At 36.1% G+C, this 21,204-nt stretch overlaps 2 protein-coding genes across 2 annotated transcripts; one reads left to right on the forward strand and one right to left on the reverse strand.

The window, feature by feature from the left end:
• Positions 1-529: 529 nt before the first annotated feature.
• LOC124361082 (transcriptional regulatory protein AlgP-like) lies at positions 530-3,561 on the reverse strand. The gene is made up of 2 exons (XM_046815117.1): positions 3,513-3,561; positions 530-1,458 (listed from the first exon to the last, which is right to left on the reverse strand). The coding sequence occupies exons 1-2, from the start codon at positions 3,559-3,561 to the stop codon at positions 530-532; spliced, it is 978 nt and encodes a 325-aa protein (XP_046671073.1).
• A 2,300-nt stretch (positions 3,562-5,861) lies between these two features.
• On the forward strand, positions 5,862-19,476 carry LOC124361083 (ice-structuring glycoprotein-like). The gene is made up of 4 exons (XM_046815118.1): positions 5,862-5,873; positions 6,366-7,388; positions 18,259-18,951; positions 19,111-19,476. Exons 1-4 carry the CDS (start codon positions 5,862-5,864, stop codon positions 19,474-19,476), a joined length of 2,094 nt encoding a protein of 697 aa, XP_046671074.1.
• The last annotated feature ends 1,728 nt before the right edge of the window (positions 19,477-21,204 follow it).

The following is a 21,204-nucleotide window of genomic DNA, read 5'->3' on the forward strand; positions in this document are numbered from 1 at the left end:
AAGATTTTTGGTGAAAATGAAAAGTATAATATTTAAAATTAAATTAAAATCACACATTAGCAAAAACAACTATTGTATAGGTAAAAAAATTATTAGCTTAGAATAAAATTTTTGTTACTGTATATCACAATTCATATAGTGTACGTCAGAGAGGCACATTTTGTACAGAGGGAAGAGTCAGGGTGTAAAAATCATTTAAATCAGTTACGTATTAGTTTTAATTGATAACTAAACAAGAGACCTATGTCCTATAATATAATATATATTATATAGTCCAGCACTGGTGTCAATTTATACGTATGACAGCACCTTAGCAATCTGGGTTAGATGCTTGACTTTGTAGCCATCAGAATCGGAAAGATAGACTGTAGGGGTGGCAGCTCCGACAGGGCCGAAGGCACGGGTTGCAGCTGGGCCGTAGTTGGTCGCAGCATCGGCGGGGTTAAGGGAAACATGGTCTGCAGCAGCTCCGACAGGGCCGAAGGCACGGGTTGCAGCTGGGCCGTAGTTTGTCGCAGCAGCGGCGGGATTAAGGGAAAACATAGTCTGCAGCAGCTCCGACAGGGCCGAAGACACGGGTTGCAGCTGGGCCGTAGTTTGTCGCAGCAGCGGCGGGGTTAAGGGAAACATAGTCTGCAGCAGCTCCGACAGGGCCGAAGGCACGGGTTGCAGCTGGGCCGTAGTTTGTCGCAGCAGCGGCGGGGTTAAGGGAAACATAGTCTGCAGCAGCTCCGACAGGGCCGAAGGCACGGGTTGCAGCTGGGCCGTAGTTGGTCGCAGCATCAACGGGGTTAAGGGAAACATAGTCTGCAGCAGCTCCGACAGGGCCGAAGGCACGGGTTGCAGCTGGGGCGAACTTGGCCATGGCAGCGGCGGAGTTAAGAGAAACATAGTCTGCAGCAGCTTTGGCAGAGGCGAGGACACGGGTTGCAGTTGGGGATAACTTAGTTATAGCGACGACGGAAGTTGAAGGAAAGGTGGCAGGAGAAGATGTCATGACACTCTTGTAGTACGGGGCATAGCTAGAGGCAGCTCCAACATTCGCCTGCGAATTAGCTAAGGTCTTGACAGCAGCAGACAGGCTGTCTTCGGCTTCAATAGTAACCGGGTAACCGGATGCGGCCGCGTCTACGGTAGGGAGACCAGCGGCGGTGTAGACACGGGTAGCGGCGGGTGCGTAACCTTGTATAAGAGGAGCGTAACTAGCAGGGGCGTAGCCAGAAGGAGCACCGGTACTGGCCTGATCGAGGGCCAGGACTTTGGTGGCGGCATTCAGGTTCAAGCTGTTCTCGGATGAGATATCTACAGGGTAACCGGAAGCAGCAGCAGCGGCTGGGCTGGCGTAGGCACCAGCTAACCAGTAAGGTGCAACTCGTGCAACGGCAGGGAGTTGAGCTACTCCCTTAGAGCTGGAGTAAATGGGATCGGCATAAGCCAAAAAACCAAGGCCAGAGCAATCTGAAAAAATACATCTATAACATGAATTTTGAATTCAATAAAAAATAAATGTCAAATTCAAGTAAATTTTGCACTAATATGATGTTTCAACATTTGCAATAGTTGAGTATGACATGTTTAAATTAATCATATTATGATTGTCTGATAAATTAATGATATATGTAATCTCTCCTTGAATACTTCCTGCAGAAGAGTGTTTATGCCCCACTTTCTTTTTTAACATGTATAGTTGAGTAAATAAGTATCTAATGAATAGTGCTTATATTAAATAACACATTTACTGCAGCTCTATACATATCTTGAGTACTACCTCTCAAATGTGCCGCGATCAATGCGTTTATAAATTAAAATTTATATGATTTTGTCAAATTATATATATATATATATGATTTAGGAACCCTTTTAACATTCTACAAAAGTCAAATTTAGGATATAATCTATGAAGCTTAAATGTTTCTCCTCAATTCCTTAATATAATTGTGTTTCTGATATAAATCAGTTAATAAGTTTTTTTGGTTCAAGGATTTAAGGCAATTATTTTACAAATAATCTTATTCCTTGTTGTTGTTTTTTTTACTTTAAGTTGCAAAAACTATATTTAAAAGCGTTATATACTCACCAGGTACTTCATAGTGTTGCTGCTGTCAGTGACTATCCAAACCTTCAGTCAGTATTTATACCGAACCAACTTTCAGGTTATTCTTCTATCTAAGTATCTCCTACTTTATCATATTGTGGAATTATACTCCTACTATGGCGGAAACCTTCACAGTTCATTCAGAATTAGATCACTGTTAGCCAGTTCACTCCTCTTTTGTTTACTATATGATTTAGCCATTTAACACATTCACCACTAGAGGTCCCTGTAGTAGCGAGTGAAACACCCCGATTGTAATGGTTTCTAACGTGTTAATATCGTAAAATAAATACATATGGAAGAGTAAAAGTCTATGACACATACCTATAATGAATGAATATAGATAATGTTGAACATACTAATTAGACTTTAAATACCTAATATATATATATATATATATATATATATATATATATATATATATATATTCTTGTCATATTTAACTAACAGATTATACGAGGTCTCTAAATTTAGTTTATCTTATAAATGTTGAAATGACAGCCAAGATTCTTAAACAATGACAATGCGTAAATATGAGAATCATTTAAACGTATTACTACGCTTAATACAGAGTGAGGCAGACCATCCGCATGTGACGCGCCATACATACAAAATGGCTCTTTGGTTGAGCCCTACCTCATTTTAAAGGTCTCTATTCACTGAGCATAAAAAGGTTTAAATATTATCACTTCTTGTATGTTCGGTGGTCCAAAATGTCAAATGTATACGCTTTCACAGTTTTTTTTACTCTTGCCTAGTTACAAATTTTAGCAAATCCTAATTTTTATCAAATAAATACTCTTTCTAAAAATATGTTACAGTTTTCACTTTTCATTATATTTAAATTTTGAATATTTCAAATTCATTAAACTTAAAAATTTAAATAGCAAGGCACAAATTTCATTACATATACCAATAGCACTCTTAAAAACAAAAATATTTTGTATTAACAGATTTGATTTATCTTGTGTGGTAGAGAAATGGCGCCAAAAATACAAATTTTCATGACGTTTTGTTGAATTACTGAGTTTTGAAGTATTTTTAGTAAGTTCTTAATAAATACATTTCATACCTTTTTATAACTTTCTCAGTTGTACGCTGTAATTTAAGTAATTGTTATTCTTACAATTATCTAGGTTCTAACTATTTCGATCCAACACTCATTTTTATTCAACTAATCTTATTTACAGATGTCCGAACTGTAATTCGTTATTTTCCAAACAGAGGTCTACTTTTGAACTGAAGTTTTGACAGCCGGCCTCTTCTCTGTTTGTTGACTGAGCAGCAGCCCTGATTCAGTGCCTAATTTCCCCTCGAGTCCTTGGCGCATAAAACAAGTAGTATTTTAATCTTCCCCTCAAGTAGTAGTCCATGTACGTTAAATTCTAGAATCTAGGTGGGTAGTTTACTGGTTTACCTCTCCTAATCCATTTTTGAGGATATTCCTCATCCAGAGTTTGTCGCATCACTTAACAGAAGTGGGCTGGTGCATCAACGTGCATAAACCACATTTCTTGGATAGTTCTTGGCAAATAATAAATGAGGAAGTTGTGCATATTTCCGTCTTAGAATCCTTTGGAAAAAAACGGGCCAACAATTTGGTTACCAATAATACCAAACCAAAAATTGTGGGTCCAATACCCTTGGTTGTCTCGCATCCAGTAGGGATGTTTAAAAGCCCAGAACCTAATTTTGTAACGGTTTACTTCACTATTGCTCCAGATGGTTGCCTTGTCGCACCTTGCGAAAAAAATATACATCTTCCTTCATTTTATCACTGGCCCACAAAAAAGTTAATTCTTAGAAGATAGCCATCTCTATTCATTTATTGATGAAAATAAATTCGGTAAGGATGCATTTTATTGTCCTTGATCAATCCTGGGTACTAATCACTGACTAATTCCTGCATCAGTAGCCATTCCTTTAGTCGAGTCACGTGGATTGAGGTGAACCGCAGCAAAACGTCTGCTGCCTTATCATCCCTTAAATAACGTGTTTGCGATTGTTGTGATACGGTCATACATTTCCGGTTTCAAAGACACGATTAGAACGTCTTTGCAAAACTTTGCGGGAATGGTCAAGCATGCCGTGTAAAAAATTCACCTAACACCATTAACATCGAGAAAATTTCCTTATTGGTAAATGGCATAGGCTATTTAACAGACACCAATACACGTCGTCACGTACACGGAACAACACAAACCGACTAAGTAAAAGAAATCAAATCTGGTAAGATGTGATTATTATCTGTAATTTTTTTACCAAACTTTTTCAAAAAGGTTCAGTAGTTGTTGCAGATAACCTTGTCCATAACGGTAGAAAGTAGCTGAACGTTTAACCAGGTGTTTAGATCAATTAAACTGGTTAAACTCAGCTGGCATTGCTATTTAGTTTGTTATAAAACAGATCCATCACAGTTCACTAACAGATAAATCGTAATTAACGTTTAATACTGATATGAATTCACACTTTTAGTATTCGGTATCGTATACGTATTCGAATAAATAAATAAACAAATACATACGACTATAAATACTTTTGAATAACCTAAGGCAAAGTTAGGAGAACACAACGGCAAACTAAATACAACAAAACGTAGTGTAAATTAGTATTTTTGGCGCTATTTCTCAACCATCCAAGATACATGCACACTTTATAAGTGAGATGATAGTCAAGACTTGTTTATTTTTTCAGGTAAAAAATATTCACAGCTTTGTTCATTTACACCTGCACTGCGACACTGCTCATATATCGATTTTAGGACAACCGGAGTAGTAGTGCATTGCTGTCACCGCAGTCTGTGTTAAGGTTAGTTTTACAGCAGTATTTAAATAGTATTTACAGTGCATTTAATGCTTGAAATCCAACACTAGAACAATGGGATAAAACTGAGGTAATAACTTAGTAGTATTTGATATCTGCGTACATTACTAGCAATGTATACATAATATTTTATAAAATTTTAATGTAAACCGATGTTTAGCATATCTGTAGAACTTTACCTGAAAGTATCAACAACTATTTAGTGTCAGACAAATTTAGATGATGAAACACAAATATTATACATTTCTTCAAAGTTATTAAATATTCTAGGTAACTTTACAGATCTTTGCCTTCATAAAAACCTTCCTTGGATCTCAATGTATGTTTTACAAAGAGAACTACTTGAATTGGTCCAGTCGTTCTCGAGATTAGTTCTTAACAATACATGAAGAGATTTATTTTTATATAATAGATAGAGCGTACCAGTATGGAACAAGCTTAATGTACTTATGGATATAGAAAGTTTATCATACCGTTATAATATAGTTTAAATACGCATAAGAATTACACATTTTTTATTTTAAGGAGTTACGACTATTTATGTTAACATTAAATTGAGTAAACAGATTTGTAAAACATGTTATTGGTCTGTCAACAAGCTAATTACGGCATTTAAATGATTAATTAAAATTTCTTAAGTTCACCGCTATGTTCATCGCTCGCATAGAACTAATAACAGAGCCCAAGTCCTTATAAACAGGGTTATTTGCCAAATATTATCATCAGATTTAATGGCTGAATTCGTATAATCAACAAAACAGGAGTAAACCGGTTAGCAGTGGTCAAAGTGTGAATGAACAGTGGACGTTTCCACCATAGTAAGAGTATAATTCCACGACGTGATAAAGCAGGAGTTAATGAGTTAGGAGAACGACCTGAAAGTTGCCTCGGTATAAATACTGACTGAAGGTTTGGATAGTCACTGACAGCAACAGCCAGCACCATGAAGTATCTGGTGAGTAAAGAAAATAACATTTTTGGCCCTGTAATTGATTTATGGTAAAGAAATTAACAAACAATAAGTCTATTGTAAGAGAGAAGTGCTTTAAGTTCTTATTTAAAACTTAAAGAAAACCCAAAACCCAAACGTTTTATATAAGTATTAGTATGCCAATATTTTGGAGTTGTAAATAAAAATTTCCAGTTTTATTGATTGTTTATTTAGATTTTGTCGTGACATACGATGACACGTCTACTGATATTTTTAAATTAAATGAAACCGCAATAAATGTATTAATTAACAGTAAAAATAAGCGATATACATTCAAATCTTATTTACTTTAGTATGAATACTACAAAAAATGAACATAAATGCTCTTCTATTTAATAATTATTACTTTATAATATATTCAAATATCATTTACTGCACAATTTAGTTGTTTTTACATTTATTTTTACTATGTTGGATGTGCATTCTATAATAGTGTATTTTTTCAGATTGTTCTAGCCCGTGGTTGCCTTGGCTTATGCCGATCCAATCTACTACAAGACCAGTGGGGTAGCTCCCGTACCTGCTTTTGTACGAGCTGCTTCACCCTACTACAAGTACGCTGCCGCCTTCCCCACCGCGGCAGCCCCTGCTGCTCCCGGGTACCCTGTTGCTATCGCAGCAGACAACACCCTGAACCTGAATGCTGGCGCCAAAGTCCTAGCTTTCGATCAGGCCAGTATCAGCGCTCCTGCAGGCTATGCCCCTGCTAGCTTCGCTCCTGCTAGCTTCGCTCCGTACTACAAGAGCTTCGCAGCATCAGCCGCCCCTGCCGCCCACGCTTATGCCCCTGCCGCCCACGCTTTTGCTCCTGCCGCCCACGCTTTTGCTCCCGCCGCTACCCGTGTCTTCACCGCTGCTGCTTTCCCAGCCTTAGACGCGGCTGCTTCCGTCTTCCCGGCTGCTGTTGAAGCCGAAGACAGCCTGACTGCTGCTGTCAAGTCCCAACTAGCTCTTGAGCAGGCCAATTTTGGTGTTGCCTCTAGCTATGCCCCGTACTACAAGAGCATCATGGGAGCCGCCCCTGCCAACCTCGCTGCTGCCCCCGTCGTCGCCGTCACCGAGTTCGCCCCAGCTGCAACCCGAGTCTTCGCCCCTGCCGGAGCTGCTGCCACCAATGTTATCCAAGCTTTTAGCCCTGCCGCCGCTATGGCTGAGTTCGCCCCAGCTGCAACCAGAGTCTTCGCCCCGGCCGGAGCTGCTGCCACCCATGCTATTCATGCTTTTAGCCCTGCCGCCGCTATGACCGAGTTCGCTCCCGCTGCAACCAGAGTCTTTGCCCCTGCAGGATTTTCTGCCGGAGCCGCTTCCAACTACGCTGTTCACGCTTTTGGCCCAGCCGCCGCCGCAGCCAGCTACGCCCCAGCTGCAACTCGCTTTTTCGCTCCTTCTGCATATCCTGCCGCAGCCGCTGCCAGCCCCGCAGTTTATTTGGCCGACTCCGATGCTTACAAAATCAACCATCCCTCTCCGATTGTTAAGGTTCTGTCATACGCATAGGTTGACACCATTTCTGAGACTGCAAGCATAAATATATGTTGTCTTTGATTATCAATAAAAACTGATACGCAATTGAATTCAATAATAAATATATCCCACTAACCGCCTGTTCTGTCTAAAATTGTAACGTTTTGGCGTATACTATATGCAGTGTGATGTGTGTAATTGCAGTACAAACTGAAATGATCTATGACCGTCTATATTACGAGTAGGTATAATTAAATCAGTAAACGAATTTTCATTCGATTCAAATGTGTTATTCACTATTAATTGAAGTGTAGTCTCAATAACTTTAATTCACAAAAATTATGCCATAGATATTATTGGCGCTGATTTTCGAACAAATATACATGTTCATGTAACTTGTAACTCGTGATTTGAAATTTTGTGTTCTTCATCGGTGTTAAAAGACCTACAATCTAAAGGAATAAATTGATATACAACTACAACAGAAGGTGTGAACAGTATGTTAGCTTTATTAGGTTTAAGCCATCTTTTGTCCCTAATTTCGTCAAATTAGGGCTGTATTCGCAATACATAAAGACATACGGATATAAAGTGCCATACAATGTTCGGTATTGAGAACAATAGGCCCGGGTGTAATGAAAACTCAGTACTGAGACCGTTTTTACAGAACTGCTACAGAACTGCTGTGCACTTTGGTTGGATATATTTAATCATTATTGATACACATTTCTTATGAAAATATGTTAGCCAAGAGTAGTTAGGTAAACTTTGCAACAAACGTGGAGCTCTTTAGCTGCACATCTGTGAGATCGAAGATGCTTAACTGAATTTGGCATTGAAATTTTGAAATTGACGAAATGAAAAGTTTACAAACTTAATATTAAATGGTATTTAATCCAACGAGACTAAGTTTGAAAGCCTTATTATTCTGGTATAAAACCAACGTGTAGGTCTTTTTGATGGTTTGAACAAAAATTGGTATGCATGTATGTTCAAGGAATAGATTTTAGTAGTGGTAATTTGCAGGAGCCAAATAGTGCAGCCTTGCAATTTATCCCTTTCGAAAGGCCATGAGTATTTTATATATCGATGGAACTAATAAATCGGTACAATATTTTTACATAACAAATTTGTACTAAAAATATGCAGGGTTCATTTAATACTAATTCGTTTTCATACGAACACCCTGTATGTCCTTTATACAATGGATTTGGAAATAGTGCGAACTAAGTGCATCAAATGCTACCAAATAACTACAAAGAAGGAAGCAAGGAGTTTTACTAAATACCTTCAATATTAAACATAGCCATGCAAAATATTATTTTTCCATTTAGCAACCACCCAAAGCATAATAAATAACCATAACTTCAGCAACCAAGTCCAATATTTGTAAACTCTTAATGTTTGGTTTATTCAACAGTAATAACATTGTTTATCATCCAGAGGTAACCTAAACTTATGTTCCAAGTTTTGTTTAGAATGTAAATGTAAATTTTGTTTTGTTTTTACTCAAGCTTTACATTTTTAGATATTTTCTAAATATAGTTTAAAAAGTCACTAAAATTCAAGAATTCGACAAAGGTTCTAAGTACTTATCTTGATACTCAGTGCACAGCAAGAGGCCATGGGTACCAGTTTGGTACTCGTGTATTTAATATTATAAAATTTGTAAAATAATTAGTAACATTTAATTATTGGATAATCTTAAAGCAAGAGACAATAAAATATTGTAACAATAAAAAAACTTTGCCCCAGTGGTCAGATACTTTTCCTCACAATCGGAACCAGCCACATTCCATCGTTTGTCATGCACATAATACATCTACAATTTTGATCATTAAGTTAGGATTCATAGCAGTGTTTAGATAATGAAAGTTCCGGTTACCATGGGAGACTACTACAATGAACAATTCCGGAAATAACATCTTATAGACTTCTAACCCTGAATTTCCACTCTATTATTTTTATATTGTTGCCGAAAGAATAAAACTGTCATTGTTAAAATCTCGTATGATGGTACTCAGTTTTTCAGTTTAAAAATGTATTTATTTTCCTGTTACTATTTTGTTTGACCATTAGACCAATGTAAAAGCATTCGACAATGCTCAACAAAATCCCATTGAGTGACATGCACCATCATGAAACTCAGTGTTGCCTATATAAAAACAAATTTTTATGCAGAAATGTCCATAGGCCAGTCTTTTATACGTAATTTGGACAGATATACAATAATAACCCAGGGTAGCTAATAACAAGCTTCGGATCTCAAGGAGGTGGAGTCCCCAGATCAAAATAGTGTCCATACAAAAACTACAGACAGCTTGCAGTTGGGTGTAATAAAAATTGTCACTAATGGTCTATAGGATCCATAATAACCAAGCGTAGTTCATAATAGGAATTTCTTAACAAGAAAGCTGAGTTCCCTGATCGCTACTGTCTTACACATAACCAATATAGACACAATTGCTTAAGATAGACTTAAAATGAAATTTGTGAGAACGTGGTATGTTTAAATTAGAACATACCAGCAGCGTCACCCGTAATTTCTATACAAAATCCCTTGAAATTTGAAAACAGTGTTTTTGTTGTGTTAATATCTCCCACTATTTCATTAACACTTGAACTATTTTAGACCAATGTGGAGGTACTTCAAAGTTCTCTTAGTAAATAGTATTATGTAATACGAAAGGATTCTATAATATTTTTTAATGGAATTAGTCATGTATTATGCATTAATTATCCATGTTTTCGTGCTCATGGTTAAGAGGATCAAATTTAAACCGAAATGACGAGTAATTCTTATTTCAGGTTTTGCTCCTTTAAGTTAATTTCTGGTTGTACTTAATCCAACGGCTAATTGTAGTTTACTATTGTCACGACAAATAATATTCATAGACATATGTACTGTATAATTACTTATTAAGGTTGGATTAAAATCAGTAAAGTTTTTCTAAATTTTATGGATATAGTTATTGTTATTGATACTTAAAAACTAAAATACTTCATATTTTTCTCATTATGTGTATTGCTTTTATATTCTAAGATAACTTTCGAACGAGTTACCTTAGAGGGTAGAAATTTGATTATAACTCCAAATTTAATACCTCTTAATTGACATTCAGAATAGCAAACATTTGTCTATTGGGAGTTATATCCACTCTGTTATATGTGGTGAACGTGAAGCCTCCCACTCTGACCCGACAGCTGGTGTGCGATTAACCATACGTTATAGGTAAAGTTATATATAATAGCAAACATTTGTCTATTGGGAGTTATATCCACTCTGTTATATGTGGTGAACGTGAAGCCTCCCACTCTGACCCGACAGCTGGTGTGCGATTAACCATACATTATAGGTAAAGTTATATATAATAGCAAACATTTGTCTATTGGGAGTTATATCCACTCTGTTATATGTGGTGAACGTGAAGCCTCCCACTCTGACCCGACAGCTGGTGTGCGATTAACCATACATTATAGGTAAAGTTATATATAATAGCAAACATTTGTCTATTGGGAGTTATATCCACTCTGTTATATGTGGTGAACGTGAAGCCTCCCACTCTGACCCGACAGCTGGTGTGCGATTAACCATACATTATAGGTAAAGTTATATATAATAGCAAACATTTGTCTATTGGGAGTTATATCCACTCTGTTATATGTGGTGAACGTGAAGCCTCCCACTCTGACCCGACAGCTGGTGTGCGATTAACCATACATTATAGGTAAAGTTATATATAATAGCAAACATTTGTCTATTGGGAGTTATATCCACTCTGTTATATGTGGTGAACGTGAAGCCTCCCACTCTGACCCGACAGCTGGTGTGCGATTAACCATACATTATAGGTAAAGTTATATATAATAGCAAACATTTGTCTATTGGGAGTTATATCCACTCTGTTATATGTGGTGAACGTGAAGCCTCCCACTCTGACCCGACAGCTGGTGTGCGATTAACCATACATTATAGGTAAAGTTATATATAATAACCAGGACTGGATTTACATATGGGCTGAATGGGCTATAGCCCAGGGCGATAGAATTCAGGGGTGGCAAATTTAGGTAAAAAAGTAAAAAAAATAACTGAAACTGCAGGAATCGTAACTTCAATGTTGAAAATTCAACCTATTTTATTTGAGTTTTATTACAAGCTTAGCGTGGCCGCATCGCTGCCGCCGACGTCGCGTCGACCCACCGCGGTACCGGTAAGCCAACATGGTAGGAGAAGGGGGAGGGCGGCAAATCTACAAATCCGTCTATGTATATAACCACGTCAGACATTAGGTCAGAATGGGAGACTTCGCTCGCGTTCACCCAAAAATTAGTGACACAAGGAGCCGATGTTTACTATTTTCAATTTCGATACAGAGGTAGTAGAGTTGGAGTTTCACACCAAGTTAAGTCATTTAAAATTTATCGTACATGCACACGGATATATACAATAACAGGAATCTGATTTTGTCATAGACTGGTGAAAGAGACTCCGCTGAACACTCATAATTAAAATTCGTAGTGAAGAGTTTTATAAATATATATTTATATTTTAGTACACATACCTAGATTTTAAAATCAATATATGTATTGTAAAGTATCTTTATAAACGTTTTCTGTGCACAAAATAATACAGATCGAGTTCACTTCCATCTGCAAAACGAGACAAATTAACAAATATTGATTATTCAGTAACAAACATTTACTGATTTTCAAGCAGTGAAAGGTATTCGCTCTGATACAACGGGTAATCTTAAGCCTAAGCAAACATAAGTATGAATATATAAGTGCCTATTACGTACAGTAGTATATTTTACTTTATAGTACTCTTTTCCATTTATGAGCTGTTTCTTTTTTAGAACACTAGTTCTTCAAAACTCGATAAAAATAAACTTACTCAACAGACAAACAGGAAATTAGTAATTATTAATACTACATAATATGTAGTAAGCTAGAAGAGATAGTTTCAATATGTTTTTTGACTGATAATCAAAATACATATTGAAACTATCACTTCTAGCTAAGACCTAAGGAAAGTAGACTTCACATGTGGCTGCCATCTTGAAGATGCGCCACACATGAAGATGCATTATACACATAACGTATCAATCGTTGAAAGACGTTAATTCGGTGTGAATGTTGAGTTTAGCACCAGAGGTAAGTCTGTAACAGCGTGGGATGTGGGATGCTGCACTAAGAGGAAGGTGAACTAGAGCTAAACTCAACATGCATTGTTAATTTAGACGTTGAGTTTTCCAAACACCGATACCACAATAATTTTTAAGGTTGGTATTTTAATACACTCGTAATATTAAAATATTGAAAAACTTCATAATTTTGATACCTTAAAAGACAAAAAACCGTTTAATCATATAAACTGGTTATGAGTACGTAGTTTTGATTCAGTTACTATCAATCAAAGCTTATTTTTGTAAAAATACCATTTTATAACGTTTTTATCATATATATATAAAATGACGATAACACATGGGGGCGGTGACTTCTGAGGTCGTAGTAATAAATACTCGAATTGCAAAGTTTACTTATAAGTTCATGTTAATTAATGAAACTTACAAGCACCACTTTTTGGTTGGTAAAGTTGGTAAATTAAATGTATGTCTTGCCACGTTGCTGCCAATTAGAGTACAAGAACTAAAAATGTATATCTGATAGGTGGGCCTAAAATATCCAATGTTCTATGGAATTATGCCTACGATATTTTACTTTATAAAACTTTAAGATTTTACTTCCCTTCGCAATATGTAGACTCACAACCCGGGTGTCGGCGTCTTGGCACGAGACATTGAAGCTGTAGTCTAAGAAGGGTTATTTCTAGTCGGTAATTACTAGAAGAGGAGTAAAAGTTATAAAAGTGGCAGCCATCCACTCAAATAATACGTGAGCTCGCCTAAAACAAATTCGTGAAGGTATTAGCCATTTAATGGGACAAAAAACTTATCACGACAACGTGCTCGTCAGAAGGACGACGCCACAACTTGTATCCATTTCAATCAAGGAAATAAAAGATCTCAAGGGTAAGTTACTTTACTATTTACAACTTTACTTTACGTTACATTCATTTCTATATGTTTGGAATCAAAGGGCTAATTTAATAATACGAAAATATAAATTTTACTTACGGACATAGCGCGCGAGGTGAAATCGGTCACGTAGTTGGGCTGCTACGAAGGGTTACAATAAAATATTCATACGCGTGCCAATTAGGTAGTTAGTCCGTCGATAATTTGGTTCCGGAACATTGGATAAAAAATAATATGAAATGTTGCATTATATAAAATGGAACTAACTAACGGTACTATATATATATATATATATATATATATATATATATATATATATATATATATATATATAAAATGAGTAAAAATTAATGGTGCTTGAAATAAATTGAAAAGTTTATAAAAGGTGTACTATATTACTTACCTTGTGCAATACACGAGATAAAACTTTTGCATACTCGTAAACGTCTGTCATCTTTAAACAAGTCAATGTTTCAAGTAACGAACCTATTAACCAACATATAATACAGCTAGAGATATTATTATATATGTAACACAGTGACTACAGCTGACACACATCACTACTACTCCTACTGTCCTAGAGTCGGTACATGACTCGTGCCGTAATCAATGTTAATGAATTTACAAGTAGGCTACTAAAAGTTTAATTAGAATCAGCTATAAATTACATCAGGTACGATATTCACATTTTTTTACATTTTTAATGTATATTACTTTTGACTTTATTAATTGCACAGCAGATATATAATTCATACAGTCGAGATGTGCTGAGGTCTGGGGGATTATTTCAGTTAGTTTTGAGGTCCGTCGATAGAGGTACGTTAAGGATTGTTTCGGTCAAATGTTTCTGAGCTACCCGAGGCTCTCACTCCACAGAGGAAAGTTCGAGTACTCACTTAATTATAGCAGTGGATGAGTTGTCTCTTGTGCAACTAATACAATTAAAGATATGACTCAAAGCATTGTACGGCCACTATCTGATAAAATTAAGAGATATCAAAATCCATACAAGCACACACGTTATTGTAAAGTATTTGTGAATAAAACATTTCTTATTATGCTCCACAATGCATAATAACTAAGATAATATTTTTCTTTTCAAACTTTTAAACGGTCACCATCTTGAATCATTAAGAGAATATAAATTAAAACAATGAAAGTAACTTAAATTTACTGCATGTTTTGAGAACATTTGTAACTTTTGGTGTATATATAGGAAAAGTCGAGTTACAAGTTATGCACATTTGCAAACTTCCGTCCTAGAGAGTTTTTTTGGTTAATATTAGTTTAAGAACTCACTGTACATCTAAGTACTGTCTCTGTACCAAGTCTAGTCTAAATATATAACAATTAACAAGTTATTGTGAAATTGTAAATAATATTCACAATTATTTATGCAAGGATGTTAAGATACAAAAATATCCCTACCGGCTTATTCGGAAGAATGTGGCTGTTAGCTCGAAATGTCAAACTTAAGATGCATTATAAGTTACATATTTAGTTCCCACAACCCTGATGGTAAGAGGACTCTAAAGATTAGCACGTCAACAAACTTGGAACACTGTCAAATATTTATAAACCGTATACGTTTGTTTTGTAAAATTTTGCTTAGATTTATTGGGTTTGCACACAATTTAGTTTAGAATGACAGATACATAAAACCTACTCCTCCTTAAAGGAGTAGGTTTTATTTATTGTCTTGTGTTTATCATTTTTTAATAGAGTAATAAATACTCCAGAAAAGATGATGGTCACAGGAGGATATTCCAATCGGCTAATCTATTTATTTAAGAATAATTTTACTTTAAGTAAAGATTAATGTTTTCAGAAAAAGAGTGAAACAGTCTTTATGAGTACCAACGAAATACAAATAATTCACAGCACAATGTCATAATATTTCAATGAGAAACTCGAACAGTTTCAGTTACACTTATATATTTTACGTCAATGTGGAGGATTATCCCGTAGTCCATAGCAATCTCAGTGGAACCCTTATGATTTAATATGATGATATTGTTGAATCGGAAGTAGTTTAAAGGTACATATTATTTTAGTGTTCATTGTTAAGAGATTAAACCACACTACTATTGGCTGTGTTTAGCGTATGAATAAAATTTTTTGGTTTACTTCAAACATATTTCACACATCATGATTAAGTGTGACTAGAGATTAAGACAATATATATTTGCAGAGGTTAAAAATGTTTTCCATGTCAAAAAGTGTTTACTTCAGTCAATTCCAGTTTAGTTTTAATATAAGGTATTTAAGGTAACGTAGTTTGTGCCCCAATGAAGAAAAAAAGATTTATATATACATGTAGGTCTGAAATATCCTCCAATAATTTTAATCTACTTCTGGTGTAAGGTGTGGTGCCGACAGTATTTTGAGAGCACAATATAAATGTTAAAATTTACCACTCACCTTTCATCACCTATGGGTGGATGATTTTTAAGGAAATGCTTATATTTCTATTTTGAAACTCAAGGAATGTACTACATAACTCTAGGCCTCTGGGAATAATTAAATAAAAATATAGTTCTTCTAAGGATTGCAACCGAATTTAAACTACTATGGGTGGCTGATCTTATTAAAATTATATTGATTTTTTCATTGACAAGGTGTGTTTTATATTTAATATTTCTGATGAAGCTGGAAGTTAAAAACAAATAGGTTACAGTTATTCTAGGTTATTAACCCCATTTCAACCCCTATGAGTAGAACCACGCCAGAAAATATTTTCTTTTTCTGTTAAGAGATCATGCGTCATATGTGTAATATTCCGTCTATATAGGACATGGACAAGCTGGAGAAACAAAATATACATTGCTTCTAGAAATTTAAATTTAATTTCATCTCATTTTGGCAGTTGGTCTTTATAATAATTCTTTATATTGTCTGTTAAAACACGAGACACGTATGTGTATACACCGTGAAGTTGAAAAACACATAATAGTTGTATATATATATATATATATATATATATATATATATATATATATATATATATATATATATAAATTATTTAATGATTACTCAAAATAATTTAAAAATTAAGAATCTTCCTTAATTCCACAACTTGTAAAAGTATAACAAATTTGGCTCTCGTGCGGTATTCATAAGATAACAAATCATAATCTTTACAACAAGTTACTCCTATTTTTTATAGCATTTTTCATTGTTAAACTTAAATAATAATTATAATACATTAATTGTTATAATTATAAAAATAGTACACTTAGAAAGACATCTAAAGGATACGACTATGTTGACCATCACGCGGCTTTACAAACTGATGTAATGTAACGTATAAATAAACATAAATATTAAACTATTTATATTTATATATATATTATATATATATATATATATATATATATATATATATATATAGTTATTAAGATTATATTTGTATACTTTGACATATTGAAAAAAAAGAACTTAGATTTTTTAATTATATTAAAAATACAAAAAGTCTTTGAGAATAGAGAGTTTTGCAGCTTACTCAAATTCAAATAAACTTTAACACATGTGGATGTTAGCTCAAAATGTTAAACTTAAGATACATTATAGGTTAAACATTAATTTCCACAACACTGATGATAAGATGACTCTAAAGGACTGATGAATGACTGATTATGCTTCTAAGCCAAAGGAGATTGAACTGGTTCACAGACCTGAAATCCGTGGAAGTTTGAAGGACCTGTGGACGTTTCCATCGTAATATGAGTACAATTCCATAATGTGATAAGCAGATAGATCTAAGTCGATAATTGAGCACCCTTAAAGTAGTCTAGGGTATAAATCATCCTTTCTCGGGATTTGGATCATTACTAAAAGCAGCTTCCTTCACCATGAAGTGTCTGGTAAATATTAGAAACTATATAACATTTCTTACCTTACTATTTATTTATGTTAAAGTAGTATTAGAAATCAATGAAAAATTAAATTCTAATAATTTAAAGCAGCACTAATAAGCAATACCAAATACAAATTTAATAATGCGGAGGCATAAAAGCGAGATTAATAAGTTTAATTATTCATAAATATTTTAAGTTTGAAATTTTTGCAGAGTTATATAAGCAAAATGAATTTTACTCAATATTAACAATAATTGTTTACATCATGTAACAAGGTGGTTAATCATATAGTTATTTGGATGTTTATAACGCCTTAAAAAAACTAATTTTACACCATTTTTACAAAGAACAAAATAAAATCCCAAACAGATTCTGTCGTAAGCTATAAGAATAGTTATTTTTGTTGCGCGCCCAGATAACGTTTATTGTTTTCAAACAATAAGAAAAATAAGATTTTTGGTGTTGTATGGAATAGGTAGAACAGAAGGTTTGATTCATTAGAATCTCTATCTGTTATACCTATATTTCTACCTTTTTAATTTGAATACTGGTTCGTATTATTGTAAAAATTTTTCATACATGCGAAACAAACTAAAATTTCATTAATTAGTTCTGAAACCATGCAAAAAAATGCACGTAAAAACAATATTTTAGACTATATATTTTTACTTACAAAAATTGTATTTGTAAAATGAATTTTTCTTTATCATTAAATATTAATATTAATCTGTTTATGAAATTTAAGTGAACTCAATAAATAGTTATCTATACAACGTTGCTGTACGCAAGAGGCAATGCCTCATCAATACTTTTAACACGCATTATACTGGCAACGGTGGAGCTATTGTTGTGATAAAATAATTACGAGTAAAACCGTGCTAAAACTAGTTAGCTATATTTTTCACGATCTATATTGTTACTCTAATCAACACTGACTTTTCCTCTCTTAAAAAATAATGTATGATAATGTAAACAGAAATTAATTTTCAGATTGTTCTTGCTCTGGCTTCCTTGGCGTATGCCAACCACATACACTACGGCCCCGCCGCCTGGTCTGAGTACGCTCCCGCTGCAGGCCGCGTCTTGGCCCCTGCTGGACACCTAGCCCCAGCTGCTGCTGGCAACCCCGCAATTGAAGCTTTTGGCCCCGCCGCCTGGTCTGAGTACGCTCCCGCTGCAGGCCGCGTCTTGGCCCCTGCTGGACACCTAGCCCCAGCTGCTGTTGGCAACCCCGCAATTAATGCTTTTGGCCCCGCCGCCTGGTCTGAGTACGCTCCCGCTGCAGGCCGCGTCTTGGCCCCTGCTGGACACCTAGCCCCAGCTGCTGTTGGCAACCCCGCAATTAATGCTTTTGGCCCCGCCGCCTGGTCTGAGTATGCTCCCGCTACAGGCCGCGTCTTGGCCCCTGCTGGACACCTAGCCCCAGCTGCTGTTGGCAACCCCGCAATTGAAGCTTTTGGCCCCGCCGCCTGGTCTGAGTATGCACCCGCTGCAAGCCGCGTCTTGGCCCCTGCTGGACACCTAGCCCCAGCTGCTGTTGGCAACCCCGCAATTGAAGCTTTTGGCCCCGCCGCCTGGTCTGAGTATGCTCCCGCTGCAGGCCGCGTCTTGGCCCCTGCTGGACACCTAGCCCCAGCTGCTGCTGGCAACCCCGCAATTGAATGCTTTTGGCCCCGCCGCCTGGTCTGAGTACGCTCCCGCTGCAAGGCCGCGTCTTGGCCCCTGCTGGACACCTAGCCCCAGCTGCTGCTGGCAACCCCGCAATTAATGCTTTTGGCCCCGCCGCCTGGTCTGAGTACGCTCCCGCTGCAGGCCGCGTCTTGGCCCCTGCTGGACACCTAGCCCCAGCTGCTGCTGGCAACCCCGCAATTGAATGCTTTTGGCCCCGCCGCCTGGTCTGAGTACGCTCCCGCTGCAAGCCGCGTCTTGGCCCCTGCTGGACACCTAGCCCCAGCTGCTGCTGGCAACCCCGCAATTGAAGCTTTTGGCCCCGCCGCCTGGTCTGAGTATGCACCCGCTGCAAGCCGTGTCCTCGCCCCTGCTGGAGAACTTGCCGTAGTTGCTGGCAATCCCGCAATCAACGCTTATAGCTCCATCGCTCCCGTGGCTAAGTTCGCTTCCGCTTCTCCAGCAGTTTATCTCTCCGATTCGGATGCCCTCAAAGTCAAACATCTCTCCGAAATTGCTAAGGTTCTGTCTCACTCATAAATTCAGGAAAAAGAAGAATCTGTATCCTTGATTTAATAATAAAATACATATATGAATCAAATAACTTTTACATAATATTGCCATATTATGGTATTTATGCAATACCATTATATGGCTGCAAATAAATATTGAATAGTTTACCCAACATATTCAATTTTCAAATACGTATTGTGGGGTAAAATATATTTATATACGAAATATCAATTATTTAACAACTTCGACATCAAACTTTCATTCACATATGCATTTTAACACCTAATCTTCTCCCTTCATCACTATTCAGGAGTATGACTTCTTCTGATTGTGCGGTCTCAGTTATAAACTATGAAATTATTCACAGTGTAGAACACGTTTTAAACTAAACATCGTTTAAAAAGAGCTTCACACGATAGAAAACTGGTGATGAAATCTATCTGTCTCCCACTTTGAGAGCTTTCTCTGCCTCTTGTCTCGTACGAATAAATATCTCGTCCGTTATTCATGTTACTTTTAAAAATACAATATTGCATTGTTTATAAACTATAGAGGTTTGGTAGAGTCAACATTTGCAGTCTTTTGAAAGATGCTCTGTATAAATCTCCTTCTGTACATGCCTCTGTCAGCACTAGTCCGTAAATCAAATCGGTATAAGTAAAGCCAAATTAACCGTCATCATAAACTACATAGGGCAGTTTTGGCTAGAGACCTTAACACATAGATGTCTGAGGCTAATTTAGAGCAATAGCAATTTGAAACTTCCTCATTAGACATTGATAAAAATGAATTCCAAGGAATATAGAAGAGCAGACCTCTTATATTACGGCATCATCCACTACAATGGCAGAGCGATATTTCAAGCGTTATTTCGTGTGGTATTGATGCTCATTGACATAGAGCAGTAAGATGACAGGACTGAGGATGGATCCTTGAGGGACTCCATAACTCGTTTTTATTATATTATAAACATGGCTTAAACATTGGACAACTTAAGATCTCTGACTATAAAATTAACTAAGCCACAAGAAAGGCACGCTTCAAAATAATGCTGTCGGTCCAGTTTGTAAAGCCGCGTGAAGGTCAACATAGTCGTATCCTTTAGATGTCTTCCTAAGTACAGTATTTTTATAATTATAACAATTAACGTATTATAATTATTATTTAAGTTTAACAATCAAAAATGATATAAAAAATAGGAGCAACTTGTAAAGATTTTGATTTAATATCTTATGAATACCGCACGAGAGCCAACTTTGGTATACTTTTACAAGTTGTTGAATTATTTTGAAAATATACGAATTAAACATCCACTTTGCATTGCTCAAACTTATTAAAAAGAGTTGGAGAAAAAGGATGATATATTCCACGTAAAAGTGTTATTGTGTGGTATTTATTTCATCTTCCTTAGCCTGTTTCGAAACTAAAATGAATAAGACAATCTGATGGTTCTATTTAAATTCTACTAAGGACACTGGATGGTTTGATATAGGTGGTTATTACGAGCTGTTCTAATTATCAATGCCAATCTCATGCTCACGCTAGCTAAAATTTTCTTTAAAATATTAAATACTAAATAACTGTCAAAATGTTCATCCTTTATGTTAAATCCTGACAAAAATACAATTTGCAGGAAGTTCGAAAATACATTTCAATTTTTCAGGGTTCATAATGGGATTAAGATTACATTGGCTATCCTTTAAATCTACATATACTTTATAAACGTATAAATATGTCACCTCTGCTGATAGTTCC

Source organism: Homalodisca vitripennis, chromosome 4 (assembly GCF_021130785.1).
Source record: "Homalodisca vitripennis isolate AUS2020 chromosome 4, UT_GWSS_2.1, whole genome shotgun sequence".
Taxonomy (NCBI): Eukaryota; Metazoa; Arthropoda; class Insecta; order Hemiptera; family Cicadellidae; genus Homalodisca; species Homalodisca vitripennis.